The sequence below is a fragment of the Astatotilapia calliptera genome, chromosome 17, assembly GCF_964374335.1.
Source record: "Astatotilapia calliptera chromosome 17, fAstCal68.1, whole genome shotgun sequence".
In the NCBI taxonomy this organism is placed as follows: Eukaryota; Metazoa; Chordata; class Actinopteri; order Cichliformes; family Cichlidae; genus Astatotilapia; species Astatotilapia calliptera.
In genome coordinates, this window is record NC_137438.1 from 5,207,187 (window position 1) to 5,222,767 (window position 15,581).

A 15,581-nucleotide genomic window follows, 5' to 3' on the forward strand; every position below is an offset into this window, starting at 1 on the left:
CAGGTATGGCTGTACTGTAGGAAAAAATCCTAATATAAAAATATTCTACTGTGCATTTTTCAGTTTTGTTCTGTTCTTCTAGAATATCATTAAAGTTACGTAAATAGACTGTGATTAACGTTAAATCACTGTAATGTAATAAAAAAATTTTCATGATTATTAAATGTATCTGTCTGTACATATGCATTTTAGATTGTTAAAATACATTCACAAATGTATCATGATTTCACAAATATTTGTCCGTTATTTGAAAGATTGAACTGTTGAATTCAAATGTAATGCTATGGAAAAGTATATAACATCATTCCTATAAGCTTGTGTTACGTCACATAAGTATTATTATCTTTGCTATTTAGGGCGATCGTGGCTCAAGAGTTGGCAGTTCCCCTTGTGATCCGAAGGTTGCCGGTTCGATCCCCGGCTCTGACACTCTCGGTATTGTGTCCGTGGTCAAGACTCTTCACCTACTGGTGATGGCCAGAGGGGCCGATGGTGCGATATGGCAGCCTCACCTCTGTCAGTCTGTCCCAGGGCATGCAATCCATTATTATTTAAACCAACTGTTAACTGTATATTTCTGTACATATACGTATTATGATTCATATTGCCACATTCATTGACCTTGTTTATAGGTAATTTCATTGTTTGATCACGTTAAAATGTTCCTAATTTAATGTCTAAAAGCACTTGGAAAAGGCAGAATCCCATGTAAAATTAGCGCAACAAACTCTATTTTCATTACTGAAAATAACCGTATTTTTATGGGACAGTTATTTTCTGTTATTTTACGGTCGTATTTTGGCGCCCCAGCTGCCGGAATATTACCGTTTTTTTTAACAGTGTGGTGGAATAAAGTTGGAGTACCCGGAGAGAACCTGTAAGCTACAGAAAGGCCTCAGACTGGATTGAAAACTATGGACCTTTTTGCTGTGACGTGGCGATGCCGCCATAACTAAATATGCTGTAATGTATCTCTATTTATTCATTTCTATTCATCTCCTAGTTTTTTTAATGTGTTATTATTATTTCCTAAACAACCCGATGTTATTGGTCTGGTCCCTTAGGATGAGGAGGATGTACACAAACTCCTTGAAGACAAAATTACGCTTAGTTAGCTTGCTGGCTAAAGCTGAAGATAATTTATCTGTTCTGGGGTTAAAATAATCTTGAGCGATATTATCCGTCTTTGCCAAAATGGAGAGCAAAACAGGTATAGCACCGGTTACTGGGTGGGGCAGGGCATTGTCAATGGTTGGTTGAATTAAATTACAAAGTAATAGTGTAGTCTACAGCCTATTTGGTTACAGTCAAACATCCACTGAGATCCTTTGGTGTCATTGCTGGCAATGCAGGGTAGCATCTTGTCGAATGAGGTTGAATCTATGCAGGTGCAAGTTTGAGTAACTTTGTAGTAGACTGGTGGACACAGAAACTACAACAAGCCTTTAAGTAGAATGCCTTATCCTACAGACACTGAAGCTAGGAGATAGCCAAGGCCTAATCCAACTCTGAGTTTTATTATTTTCCTCATTTAAGAATTATTTTTTATTTACATTATGCTGATCTCTACAAATGCATAGCAAAAATGCTGAAAGTTATCATATTATACTGATAATATTATACCGTGTTCACTCAAGGTAAACATGACAATGATATAACAATAATATGTGCAGTATATGAACAAAACTACTGGGCCACCGACACATCACACCTACAGCAGCTGTTCAACAGTGCCATCAATGAAGCTCCTGGCACACAGTTTTTGAATTGATGTTTGGCGGTTTGGTGTGTGTGCTACAGCACTCTGTAACTTGGTATTTCATTTCATTTTATTCATTTATAAAGCACATTTAATAACAACAGAGCGTTGACCAAAGTGCTGTACAACATAACAATTAAAGTTAGTGGTCTGCCACTTCGTGGGTGAGCTCCTGTGGTTCCAAAAGGTTCCACTTTGAAATAATAGCACTTACAGTTGATCATTTTATATCTACGAGGGAAGAAACTGACTTGTTATAGAGCTGGCACGCTAATGCTGTACCACGCTCAAATTCAGTGAGCTCTGTAGAATGGCCCATTTGTTTCTTTAGAAATGTTTGTAAAGGCAGACTTCATGGCTAGATGTTTGGTGATTTCTTTTTTTAGATTTACTTATAGGCTTGTTGCCTTTATTTGATAGGTCAGCAGTGGAGAAAAGAGGGGGAGAAAGAGCAGGAGAACACACAGCGAAGGCCCACAGGTCAACTTCAAACTGCATTTTAGCCACAGGACATATGAGTGATGCTAAGCCAGTAAGCTAAACTGGCAGCTCTGGTGATTTATTTCATAAATCTGTGGCAGTGGTACTGAAAACACCAGAATTTCAAGATTAAGCATTGTGTCCCGATATCGTTATCCATGGTGTCAGGAGCCTATCCCAGCTGCCACAGGATGAGAAGCGGGGTACACCTTGGACAGGCGGCCAACAATAATTCTCCTGTGAGGACTAACAGGACTTTGTCCTCTTTAGCAAAGTCTGATGTGTTTTAGAATTAAATAAAGTGCTTGAAACTGACTCTTACAAGAAGCTGAGTCAGATTTTTTTAGGAACTTGCAAATAAAAGTTTGACACACTAATGTTTCCCAAATTACAATGATTTACCAGTTTTTATAGACTATAAAACAATCTGAATGAAATTTTCTGTCTAAAACTTGTACTGTTACTCAGACTGCAGTTTAATCTTAGTTTTAGGCTTTGAAGAATTTGACCAATAAAAGCCAGAACTACATACAGACAAACTGAAAGAGAGCATTAATCACACGCGCGGCACGCACACACTCACACGCTCCTAATTCTGTGTCCTAATTCATGTCAGTAGGCTTGCTTCGCTGACAGACAGTGCCCGCATGCATGCATGCAGGTCTTTGCTCTTTGCTGCTGCATGCGCCAAGAGCCATCTGTCCTGTAACAGAAAGAGCGGCGTAGATTATGTTGTCCAGAGAGAGAGAGAGAGAGAGAGAGAGAGAGAGAGAGAGAGAGAGAGAGTGTGTGAGAGAGAGAGAGAGGGAGAGAGAGCGAGTGTGAGTGTGTTTTTGTGTGTGTGTGTGTGTGTGTGTGTGTGTGTGTGTGTGTGTGTGTGTGTGTGTGTGTGTGTGTGTGTGTGTGTGTTTGTGTGTGTGTGTGTGTGTGTGTGTGTGTGAGAGAGAGAGAGAGAGAGAGAGAGAGAGAGAGAGAGCATTACGCACACCCTGATCTTGTCCACACAGAACTAGTGTGGCGCACAGACAAGCGGCAGCCCTCACAAAGTGGGAAGTTTTCGCCGAAGGATTCAGTGTAAAAATTAATCACCTTCATGTCGACTCTGTTGGATACTAACCCGCCGATGCTATGGTTACCTTTATTACGGTAGGAACAACTGATTTCATTTAACTGGGAACTTAGTGGAGTATTTTTGTCGCTGCAAAACTCTTTGGTTCTTTGACACCAGGTATAAGCCAAAGTGTGCGACTTGCTCAACATTATTTAAACGATGGTAACAGACTCAGATGCTCAGAGCTGCTGGATTTACAACTTGTACAAATGGCTTTAAAAAGTTTCAGAAATCCTGAATTTGGTAGAGAATCGCGTCTAAATATGTGCTGAAGATTTCGTATTTAGTTTAAAAAAAACTGTGTTATTTTGTGTTCACCGACTATTTCACCTTCTAACTTTAAACTTTGGTCAGTAAAACCAAGTAAAAAGGGAAACTACCCAGAATGGACAAAGTAACGTATGTTGCACGTTTTCCTCGGAGTTTGGAACAGGTAGACTTGAAGGTTGGCTATTTACAAAGTTGGTTTACGCATACAAATGTTTGGAACTCCTGTTGTTTAGTCACACGCGGGAGTTTTACCAGCGGATCTGGCCGAATGCGCACGAGAACGATGTGCCTCTGGATTACCCACGCGCTAATTGCTCCTCAGATCGCGGTTAGTGGCTGTGAAAGTTGATGTGTCACGGATGACTCCTACAATAAAGGTGGCCTGTGCGCACTGCTCTCCCTCTTTGCTTGTTGCTCGTTCCGTGTGTGTGCGTGCCCGTTGTTTGTATACGCATGCAGACTAAAACCTGTTAGACCTAAGAAGAAAAAAAAAAGAAAAGAAAAAGTGAGAGCTCTCCGGGCGCAAAGATACCCTCTCCAGAATCTTCATACGTACTGAACTTCAGTACTTTAAATTAGTATTTTGTTAAAAATGCGCATGCAAGAAACATTCCCAACTCGTTTAAAATGAATGTGAAAACATACTTAAAATATTTGAATTGGGGTTGGAGTAGGTGCACGTGGGTACATTGTATAACCTTGTTCCCTTCCATCAAACCACCTCAGACTTCAGATTTCACTGTTGGCAGGTGTTAAATGAGTCGCATAATCCTCCCAGAAATACTGATGCTGTTAGCGGGTGCGTGGACTAACATGATGGCCCGATGAGGCGCGTGTATTGTAGGATCTGTGGTCTGGGCAGCTTTGTGTAATGGCGCGCATCTGTGGGCGTATTCAGCCTTTTTGGTGGATGAGTCCCTGCTGCTGCTTCTCGTACACTTTTCTGAGTACGTGCGTGCGTCGAAGTGTGTATGCACGCCAAGAGGCCGCCGGAGCAGCTGTTGCGGTGGCGGATTTGAGCCTTTCCTGACATCCAGACACACAGCAGGACTGGGAAATTAGGACACATGGAAGGAGGCGAGAGAGGGAGACACCGGCTCAATTCCGTAACTTTATGGGCACTTGAGTCAATGATGGCCTCCCAGGAATCCTGAGAGAAGCTGCTGCTCCAGCTGTGAGCTGTTGCGTGCGGGCATGCCATGCAGCTGCAGTTTAACAGCGTTCATTTTGTGCTTTACTGCAGGAAGAATGGAGAAAAAATAAGGAGTTAGGGTTGTGAACAGCGTAGGGGCGGTGCTCAGTGTAAGAACATGAAGTACAGTAGATATGGTTAAAAACACTATACTTTTATTGTGGATAGTTTAACTTTTTTCTCTTGTTTATGCATCTCATCTCATAACTTGTTTGTATAGTTTTTGTTCTACTTTCATTTCTTGTGGCAGTTTTTCTTTTAAATCACCTTGGTTTAAATTCCAAGAGTAGCTTGAGAAAACATGTCGGGAAATTATGAATGCGCAGCTATCAAAGGACTGCCGCCAAAAACACAACAACCAAAGATCAAAATCAGAGCGAGCTTATTTCAACAGAAACAAACGTAATGAGGCATAAAATCAACTTTAACGAATGTGCAGAGTGAAAATGGCAGAGATCGTGCCAAGAAGTTTGGAGGTGTAAAAATGTGCGACTGTAACTATACAACACCAAAAAGTGTGCTTAGTACATTTTTCCTCACCAGATAGAAACTTAAATAAAGAAACAGATGAAATCACTGTTCTGTTTAATTGGTCTCTTGTTGACCAATGGAGTTGGATTGGAGCATCAGCCAGGAAAAGGCAGTCTGGGTGGGTCACCAGTGTTATCCCATCACAGATGTTTTGTGACATTTCCAGATGGACTGACCAGAAGCTGTAGTGTCCCCGAACCCCCTTCTTCTTCTGGAAATCTGTTCCCCTCAACATGTGATGTTTTTTCACCTCTCCTTGTGTTGCAGGATTATGTATAATTCACTTTACAACTGACATTTTTCTACATATCCAGAAACTGTACAATTAAATCTTTCCAAAAATGGCAAATTAGTTTTATTAGATCACAGAAAACAAAAAATCCAACAGATGTATGAGGGAAGGATAAAGCGAAAATGTATATATCAAAAAATGCAACCCTCTCAGGCTCAAATTAAACTTTTTGTTGCTAATGCACAACCAAGTCCTGCAGTGGTACTTCTGAGTAAAAAAACACTCATAAAATATGTATGTGGGGTTGTTAGTTTTTAACTCTTGCAAATCGACAACGCCTGCCTTGAGAGGGTTAACAACTTTTACCATGGAAATGAAAGTAGTACATTATCTTTTAAATGCAAGCAGGCTTTTACAGAATCAGTGTTGGGATATATTTAGTGGGACAAACCCAGAGAATCAATCTTGGATCCCATTCTCAGCTTTTTGTGGCTGTAACAAATTTCAAATTCATTTAGAGTTATGCAGAAATCCCTACCGACAAGTCCTGTGCTATTAACATACTTTGGCTAAAAAACAAATTATTTAAAAACATGTATAGTGTGCTCATTTGGTATATTTTCCTGAAATAAACTTGTTTTAATTCAGTTATTATTAACTAACAGTGATGAGGGTATTCTTTCAGGATGGGCCTACTGCTCGTACTCAGCTTAAGGTCCATGCAAAATTCACAAAGGGTGATGGGCAGCAGGAAAAAAAAAATCATTATATTCATCATGTTTCTTTTCAGTACGTTCACATGTGAGCTGAGTGCTCTGGCTGAGAGCACAGAAGCCAAAATGCCTTAATGTTCAAATATTCTTGTTGTGAAGTTAGTTAGTTTAAAGCAGTGGTTTTTAAACTGTGGGTCCCACTAGTGGGACATAGATGACCAAAAAGGAATATCAACAGGTATCTGCTTCTGTACTCGGATACGCCACTTTTCTGATATCTAGCATTGGAAAATGTGCTAATTACCAATATATTCACAAAGGCATTTATGTGTGCAGCACAACCTCCCACACTGAGGGGGAAAAACAATTAAACAATTAAATCATGAGGGTACAAAGCCTGTAATATGCGATGGTGCCTGTGGAAAAACTAGCAAAAGTCGGCTAGCTTATCTAGCATGGGACAGCTTCCTATCTTAGAACTTTGTGGGATTATGGAAATGGAGATTTCTACACTAGCGCTTTGTTCTCCAGTACTCAACTTCTACCACACAATAGGAGGCCATTACGACATACGCTTCGTCAGTGTCTGTGTACAACTAAAAACTCAAACTCAAACGCAAATAGGAAAATGGCACCACCTTATGGAGCTGTTCAGCAACTGCATTTTACAAGTTAATTATTAATTGAAATAAATTCCAAATAAGGCAGACCCCTAAATCCGATAGTTGAAACAACAAATAAAGTCACAAAAAATCATGCAAAGTCCTTGCTCAGGTTTCTGACCGTGTTTTCCAGTTTCTGGTTCTGTACTAAAAAAAAAAACATCTGAAAAGGTTCTGTTTGGTCTGTTTGAGCCTGTTACTGTTTGTAAATTAAACTTTCAAAATAAAAAAAGATGCAACAAGAAGCTGCAAATTAAAACAAATGAAAAATATTCAGAAATTATGAATTTAATTTCTCATTTATTTTCATTACATCGTGTTCTGCAATCATCTTTTCTACATTTTTGGTCAACCATTGAAACTTTAATGCAGTATTATGGACTTGGATTAAACAGAAAGTTGGCAGAACATGTTCAATCTAGCATTACTATTCCATAAAATAGTTGGAGAAGTGAAAGTGAAGAAATGTCACCTTCACAAGGACCAGTAGTAACTTTTCTGGTCCCAGAGGTCCATCTATAATGCCGACATCCCCAAAAGCCCTCGACTATGTTTGGTTTGAGATGCTTTTTGAGTGTTTTGTAATTAAAGTCAAGTACTCGAGACTTCAAGCACTTTTCTTAAAAGATTTCTGGTCAGCGAAGACCCATCAACATGCAGTTAAAGCCTAAATGTCAAGCAAATGAATCAAGAGCAGTCTTAATACCAAAAGGGTGAGGAAAGCAAAGTATTAGTGGGTTTACCACGATCTTTAATTTCCCTCCTGTCTTCCCTTGGTCTTTGGTGTGGACCAAGCTGATTCTTTCATCCTATGGTCACAGATTCTCAGCCTCGCCTGCTCTGACATGGTTTACACATTTAGCAGAGTGTTTACGCTGCACATTTTTATGACTAGTTAGAGCAAAACATACTGTAAGGATGGGGATTAGGCAGCTCTGCTCTGTAGAACAGAAACGACACAAAGCAGGGGAGTTGCAGACGCATGCACGTATACATCCTCCACAATTCATTTAAGATGTTCATTACTTTGACCTGTAACCTTGAGTCTTGCTGTGATATAAAAGGCTCTAAATGGAAATCCTCATTAGCACAATTCTGTTTGCTTGTCTATTTTTTTTCTTCATTTTCTTTAACGGTAATTCCCACAATTCCCAGAGAGTCAGAGTAGATAGAGATCATGAGGTTTCAAGGTGAGGCTTGGCCTTCCTTGCAGTGCAGTCATATGACAGTCCAGCTGTCCTCTTTCTGTTAGTTTTGAGACGGTAATCTTCCTCCCTGTCTCAACGATTTTCTTTATCTCCCTCACCTCCACTGTCTAGATCGTTATGTCCTTCATTCTTCACTCTTTACGTCTCCTTCCCAGACAGTTTTCTTTCCACTCACACTATTCCAAATTAAGAGGGAAACTCTGTGATGAATTCCCATAAAAAGCTTTTTAAGTGGTTATTTATGTATATACATAAAACCTGCCTGGCTAAACATAAGAGAGCCAGTATTCGGCTTTGCTGTCTTATGACCTTTCAAAATGTCAGTTTTTCCAGAACAAATTAATATCTATTTAATGGAGTTAAAACAGTAGCAGAAGTACCTAAATACCTCACTTTTTTGTCACTAAATTTAGAGACTGTGGCTGACTGAAAGCACTAAATGAAATCCTTTCAAACATCTCCTAACGCTCCTAATCTGACCTTGCACACAGAACATTTATGGGAAGTAGGTAACTAATCACAACGACTGCTTCCCGTTGGACTTGCAAGGCGAATTATTTAACTTGTTTATTTATTTCTGGCTATGCAAATTTGAGACATAAATCTGATACACAATCTTAGCTAATATAGCTTAGCTCCTCTCTGGAGGTCAATGCCAGCACCAGGGTGACTAGATCCCCAAAAAACAAATGTGGGCCAAAAACTGTTTCTGTGGAACAATGTGGGGCCTGTTACTAATGCTGGGAGGTAGTCTGAAATTTTCTTATCTAACTTAGAAATAAAAATAGAACTAAACTGTGCAGACGCACATCACACAGAGCCAGTCAAAATGTGGGACATCGACTCAGTTTGTGGGACAGGGGCAAAAGGCCGTATAGTCCCACATAAAGAGGGACATCAGGTCACCCTAGTCAGCACTGAGAGGTAACATTTGCATCCATATTTTTTTAATTTTTGTTTAACTTTTAGTGTTCCTTATTAAACAGAAAAGATTATGAGCTTTTCAAGTAAAAATTCATATCATGTGGAGATATGCTCTGCTGAATATCTTAGATTTACCAGGAGCACAGATATATCGGCATCTGTAGTAAAAGTACTCAATAGGGGATGCAGGGGTCGGATTGAGGGGCAACCACAGACAAGCCTGGCTACAAAACACAACCATTAGTTAACCAGTGACTTTTTTTAAATGCCAGATTGTTTTATGAAACCATTTGTCTGTGTTGTTTATCTCACAGGGTCAAAATAAATAAATAAGACAAAAAAAAAATGAACTAAACTAACAATAACAATTCTATGCTATATTCCATATCTTTTGTATTTAGCTACTCGACTATTCCCTTCGTCAAAAGGAGTCTGACGGTCAGATGGTGTCTAAAAAGATTATGTACACGTTTTCATTATTTTTGGTCACACTAATCCAATTTGCAACCTGATTTCATTTAGTTGTTATATCAGATTAAGATCTGGGGTCTTTCACCATTAAGATGATTATGGTTTCCCCGCTAAAACTATAAAACTGCAGGCAAAGTCAGGTCACATTCTCTTCCAATCTGTCAGTTTCAGCAGAGATTTATAGCACCCAAGTGGCCCATGCGTAATCTATGGTGCTTCTCACATCTGCTAAATTAACAGTCATTATTTGATTTGCCAAGACATGACATGGAGGTGCTGCTTTTACTACAGATTATGTTGTCTTTCATTTCTTAACGTCACTTCCATGAAAAATGACTCCCTTGGAGGAAGAGTTTTGTGTTTTTCTCTACTTTTTAGCAGCAGTGGGATCCCACTCAACTTTAATGTTTCATTGAAAAAATGAAAAAAAAGCACACATGTCCAATGTGTCTAAGATGATGCGCAATCTTCTTTTTCTCCGTATAGAATGAAATGCCTATAGGTGACGTCTGTGAGGACTGATGTGGCCACCTTTGATATTTGAGCTGGCAGTTGTTCAGGTGGCCTCGGGGAGAAACCTGCTGCCTGGTGTTTTTAACACAGACTCATAGTCATTGTACACAAACTCAGTTCCCTATACATGTCCCCTCATATGGTTTAATTCTAAACCAAACATAATACTAATCCCAACTAATGTTTATCTCAAAGCCCAGAAACCCCAAATTTGGGGTAATCATCAAAGAAATGTTTCCAGTGGTGTGAAACACATTGGCACTAACACTAACATGTTTTGCCATCTTTCTTTCTTTTCTTTTTTTTAAATTCTAGGTAGCCATCATTAGTGTATGACATAATATGGGTTTTGTCACATTTAAGCTAAAACTAAGTAACAGACGAACAAAAAGGTAGAAATTAAGTCAGCAAAATGTATGCACAGAATTCTGTGGTGGTCTATACCAAAACAGTAAGCCTTAATGTTAGTCAAATAACCCATTAAAATGCTCCTGAAGGTATCAACACTACGAACAATTAGTGAAGAGGTCTAATTCAATGTCTGAGGCCTAGCAGACGTTGGCCTGGCTTCCAGCTGCCTGTGACAGGACTCCCATAATCAGTTTGGCCACACCTCTAACTCAGTAATCTAGGTGGATGACTTAAAAACATCCAACTTCCTCAGAGTTAAAGTGAAGCTGTTCATAGAGGCTGAAAATGAATACTGTCTCAAGTGGCTCAAGAGGAACTGGAGTTTTTACCACTTCCACAGTGGCTTCATTTTTCAGCATTCTTCAGCCGTCCCTGGATTCCATTGTTGGCCTATCCATGCTTTTATCACTCAGGAATAAAGGACTGATTTTACTGATCTCTCTGTTGCATTAGTGACATTGGCTGGGGGCAAACACACCCTGTGGATACATTTCTGACTGTATGCTAAATTAGCAATTCAAGTTCCTGTTTACAGGGTACTCCTGAATGTACAGGCAACTATGATTTGATTACTTGATAGGGAAGAAAAAACAAAAGCATAATCATTCTCAGCCAAGTACTGAACTATGTTTTGTTTCTGTGATTTCCAAGTGAAGTGCATTTTTGATGCAAACTATAACTCACACTGAATGCGATGTGTTTCCTGTCTGTGTGTCAAGATTTGACTGAGTTATGATGAATGAGCGAGAAGAAGAAGCTTGGATTTATGACTTGGGTTTACCACACACATTATGTTTGACTCCCCAGTATAACTGGTCAGTAGGTTCATATTTGTGTAGCATTAAATCCATCATTCAAACATCTGAGTGAAGTAACAATAATCAAAGAACACTTTAAGTGAAAGGAGGCTTGTATAAATGTGGGGTGGTAATGCACTGGAAAGGCTGTTTGAATGATGTGTTTATGTGGCAGTTGGAAACATGAGAGCAATGCACGCTAACCCTATCACTACCCATATGGAAAAGAAATAGTAAAAACTTATATGTGATTACTCATGAAAGTGGCCACTTTCATGAGTAAATCATATAAGGCTTACATGATTTACTCATGAAAGTGGCCACTTTCTCATTACTTTCATACATTGTTTTAGTAAGTATCCAAAACATACAAGTTTCATTATATAATTTTTCAAGGCATCTTATATCTGTTTTCACTCTTATATGCTTTTCATACAAGTTTCACACAAGACAGATACAAACTTTATAAGATTTATATATATCTTTTCCATATGGGTAGACAAGGACGCTACAATTGGACTATTCTTCAAAAATCTGCATTAAATATTTATGAAATATACGGAGCTTGGAACTATGGTGCAGTGTGTATTAAATCAGAATGAAACCAGCTTCCATACCCTTGTCTTCCACCGTATTACTTCCACTGATGGCTGGCCTCTTATGGTCCAATGTAGTCATAATTCTAGTACTAGTTGCACAGGCTTTGCATGCTATAAAGGTGACTCACTCTTCGTCTGTGCTTTGCCTGGTGGTTTGCCTGACAGTAAGTTTATTTCCTGAGAGTCCTGTGCAGTATTGGGGAGTAACAGAATACATGTAACAGAAACAGGAGGTGGAAGCATGTAAATATAATAATAACCACTGCAGCCAAAAAGAGTGCCTGATGAGCCCAGTTGTAAGTGAGCTATTAAGACTCAACTTTACGCTGTGTTTGTGTTTTCCTCCGAAACAAAAAGTTCCGTTGAAGCAGCCTTTCAATCCCTCTCTCTGTCTCTCATTAGAAAAGTTGACCCAGACAACAAAGTAAAGCTAGTTTTCGGCTATGAGCCCGACACGAACCCGACGTATTAGCCAGAGGTCCCTTTATATACGCACGGAATAGTTTTCTATAGGAGATCGCTGCAAAAAGTGCAGCCTTACCTAATGTCCACACTACTGTTACTCATTTATATTAAAATTTAAACATCTAGTTGGTATTGGTATGGCAAGTAACCTTTAGTAATAGTAATAAATCACACAGCAATAGTACATTCATGTAGTTGTAAAAAGCATGATAATACACTCAACAAAAATATAAACGCAACACTTTTGTTACTGCTCCCATTCCCCATGGGATGGACGTAGAGACCTAAAATTCATTCCAGATACACAATATAACCATCCCTCCCAAACAGTGGTCACAAATCAGTCCAAATGTGTGGTAGTGGGCACATCTGCTATATTGAGATAATCCATCCCACCTCACAGGTGTGCCACATCAGGATGCTGATCTGACATCATGAGTAGTGCACAGGTGTACCTCAGACTGCCCACAACAAAAGGCCACCCTGGAATGTGCAGTTTTGTCTCACAGCAAAATGCCACAGATGCCACAAGCAATGAGGGAGCGTGCAATTGGCATGCTGACAGCAGGAATGTCAACCAGATCTGTCGCCCGTGCATTGAATGTTCATTTCTCAACCATAAGCCGTCTCCACAGGCGTTTCAGAGAATATGGCAGCACATCCAACTGGCCTCACAACCGCAGACCTCGTGTAACCACACCAGCCCAGGACCTCCACATCCAGCAGGTTCACCTCCAAGATCGTCTGAGACCAGCCACCCAGACAGCTGCTGGAACAATTGGTTTGCACAACCAAACAATTTCTGCACAAACTGTCAGAAACCGTCTCAGGGACGCTCAACTGCATGCCCGTCGTCCTCATCGGGGTCTTGACCTGACTCCAGCTCGTCGCCGTAACAGACTTGTGTGGGCAAATGCTCACATTCGATGGCGTCTGGCACGTTGGAGAGGTGTGCGCTTCACGGATGAATCATGGTTCACATTGTTCAGGGCAGTTGGCAGCTGAGTTGGCAGCTCCCAGTTCTTGCATGGCCAGCATACTCACCGGACATGTCACCCATTGAGCATGTTCGGGATGTGCTTGACCAGCGTATACGACAGCGTGTACCAGTTCCCACGAATATCCAACAACCTCGCACAGCCATTGAAGTGGAGTGGACCAACATTCCACAGGCCACAATTGATAATCTGATAGACTCCATGCGACGATGTGTTGCACTGCATGAGGCAAATGGTGGTCACACCAGATACTGACCAGTTCTGGGTCCCCAGACCCCCAATAGCGCAAAAAACTGCACATTCCAGGGTGGCCTTTTGTTGTGGGCAGTCTGAGGTACACCTGTGCACTACTCATGATGTCAGATCAGCATCCTGATGTGGCACACCTGTGAGGTGGGATGGATTATCTCAATATAGCAGATGTGCCCACTACCACACATTTGGACTGATTTGTGACCACTGTTTGGGAGGGATGGTTATATTGTGTATCTGGAATGAATTTTAGGTCTCTACGTCCATCCCATGGGGAATGGGAGCAGTAACAAAGGTGTTGCGTTTATATTTTTGTTGAGTGTATATTAAGTAATCCAAAGTATTCAGAATACGTTACTCTCATTGAGTAAAGTAATGGAATACGTTACAAAATACATTTTGGGGCATGTATTCTGTAATCGGTAGTGGAATACATTTTAAAAGTAACCTTCCCAACCCTGGTCCTGTGTTCCTTTTCAAGACTGACTGGATGCTTAATCTGTAATCTGCACTATATCTGCTGCAAGTATTTGAGGCCTTTAATCTCACTTGTATTTCTATTCCGAGACCATTTAGTGATTTTACAAGCTACTTCACTTTTCAGTTGTTTCAGTTTAAGATCTGAAACACAACATGACCTGAACTGATTCTGCAATACTATTCCTTTTTTCACATTTAAACATGAACAGTCTGAGTTATGTCTGGATAATGAAAGATAAACACATTAAAGGCGTTGCACTTACTCATTTCAGTTTTTGGGTTTAGTAAAACCAAAGGGAAAGACAGCCCAGCTGATATACCGTATATCATTTGGTATCTAATATCATGACTTCTTGCTGCAAGCATGTGGAAGGACAATAGTGGTTAATTTGCCTGCATCTAATAAGCATTGCAAAACTAATGATAAAACAGAGGTTAGGCAATGCCTGACTTCCTCGAGAAACATGTTGCAAGTGATGTGGTGTGCTGCAACCCAGCAGTCAATAGATGTGTGAAGGCAAATTAAAAACTTCATGGGATATTCAAATGACTCAAATCTTTCAAATGATAAAAAACAGTCATTTGTCATAATGTTTTCCCTGAGTGTAAAGGTCTTTATATGACTCTCAAACTATTTTTCTTAATGCCAGTAACATGTACAATTAGTGGCACTATGCTTTTTGCATGTGACCATATTTGACAGGAGTTATCATTTAAACACCACTGTTGGGTGTAACACATTACAAAGTAACACATTACTGTAGCACGTTCTAGAGATGAGATATAGACATTGCATTTATTTTTTATTACACATTAAGGTTAAGAGCAGATGGCAAATGCAAAGTGTGTCCAGGACAGAAACAGCGTCATTATACCGCTAACGCAACTTCAACTCTTTGCTGAGACCTGTACAGACAGGATGCTAATGCTAATCTAGCCCAAAGACAAGCGTGAGTCTTAAACTGAAGAGGTAACAAAGGCAGTGATCAGTGGTCAGGCTTGCAGACTCTGTTTGGGCTGGTTTTCATCTTTGCTTTGTGTCATCAAGTTCTTGTTCATATGTAAAAACTAAAAGAAAGATCATATGTGTGTCCTTATTAGGATAGGGATTAGTGTTGGTTTGTGGGATTGTAGCCCCAGGGTTATATTGTTAACTGGTTATTATGAGATACTGTGTTTTGGGCTAATGTACAGAACAACAAGAAAACAGTGTAACGAGTAGTGTAACAAATTATTTTCTCTGGAGAGTAATTAACTAATGTGCCTCATTACTAATGTGTAATACAGTACTTTTTTTGAACAATGATCCCAGCACTGATTAACATGAGCCAAGCCTGGTTTTTGCAAGCTCCATCCATAAACATCATGGGTGAAATGCACGCACACACACACAAAGACCATGCGGTAAACGTGCTTTCTAACACTGCTAAGATGAGAATTAATGCAAATAAATGGTGAGTAACTCACTTTTGAAACCAGGTTCCCGTAATCTCTGAAGGAAATGCAGCTTGTT

General features: G+C 39.9%; 1 protein-coding gene across 1 annotated transcript in view; it reads left to right on the top strand.

The window, feature by feature from the left end:
- Positions 1-3,237: 3,237 nt before the first annotated feature.
- ntf3 (neurotrophin 3) overlaps positions 3,238-15,581 on the top strand; it is a 39,004-nt gene continuing 26,660 nt past the window's right edge. Inside the window, exon 1 of the mRNA XM_026147352.2 lies at positions 3,238-3,385. Coding sequence (XP_026003137.1) covers positions 3,368-3,385 — 18 coding nt within the window. The 5' untranslated portion in view covers positions 3,238-3,367. The remainder of the gene's footprint in view (positions 3,386-15,581) is intronic.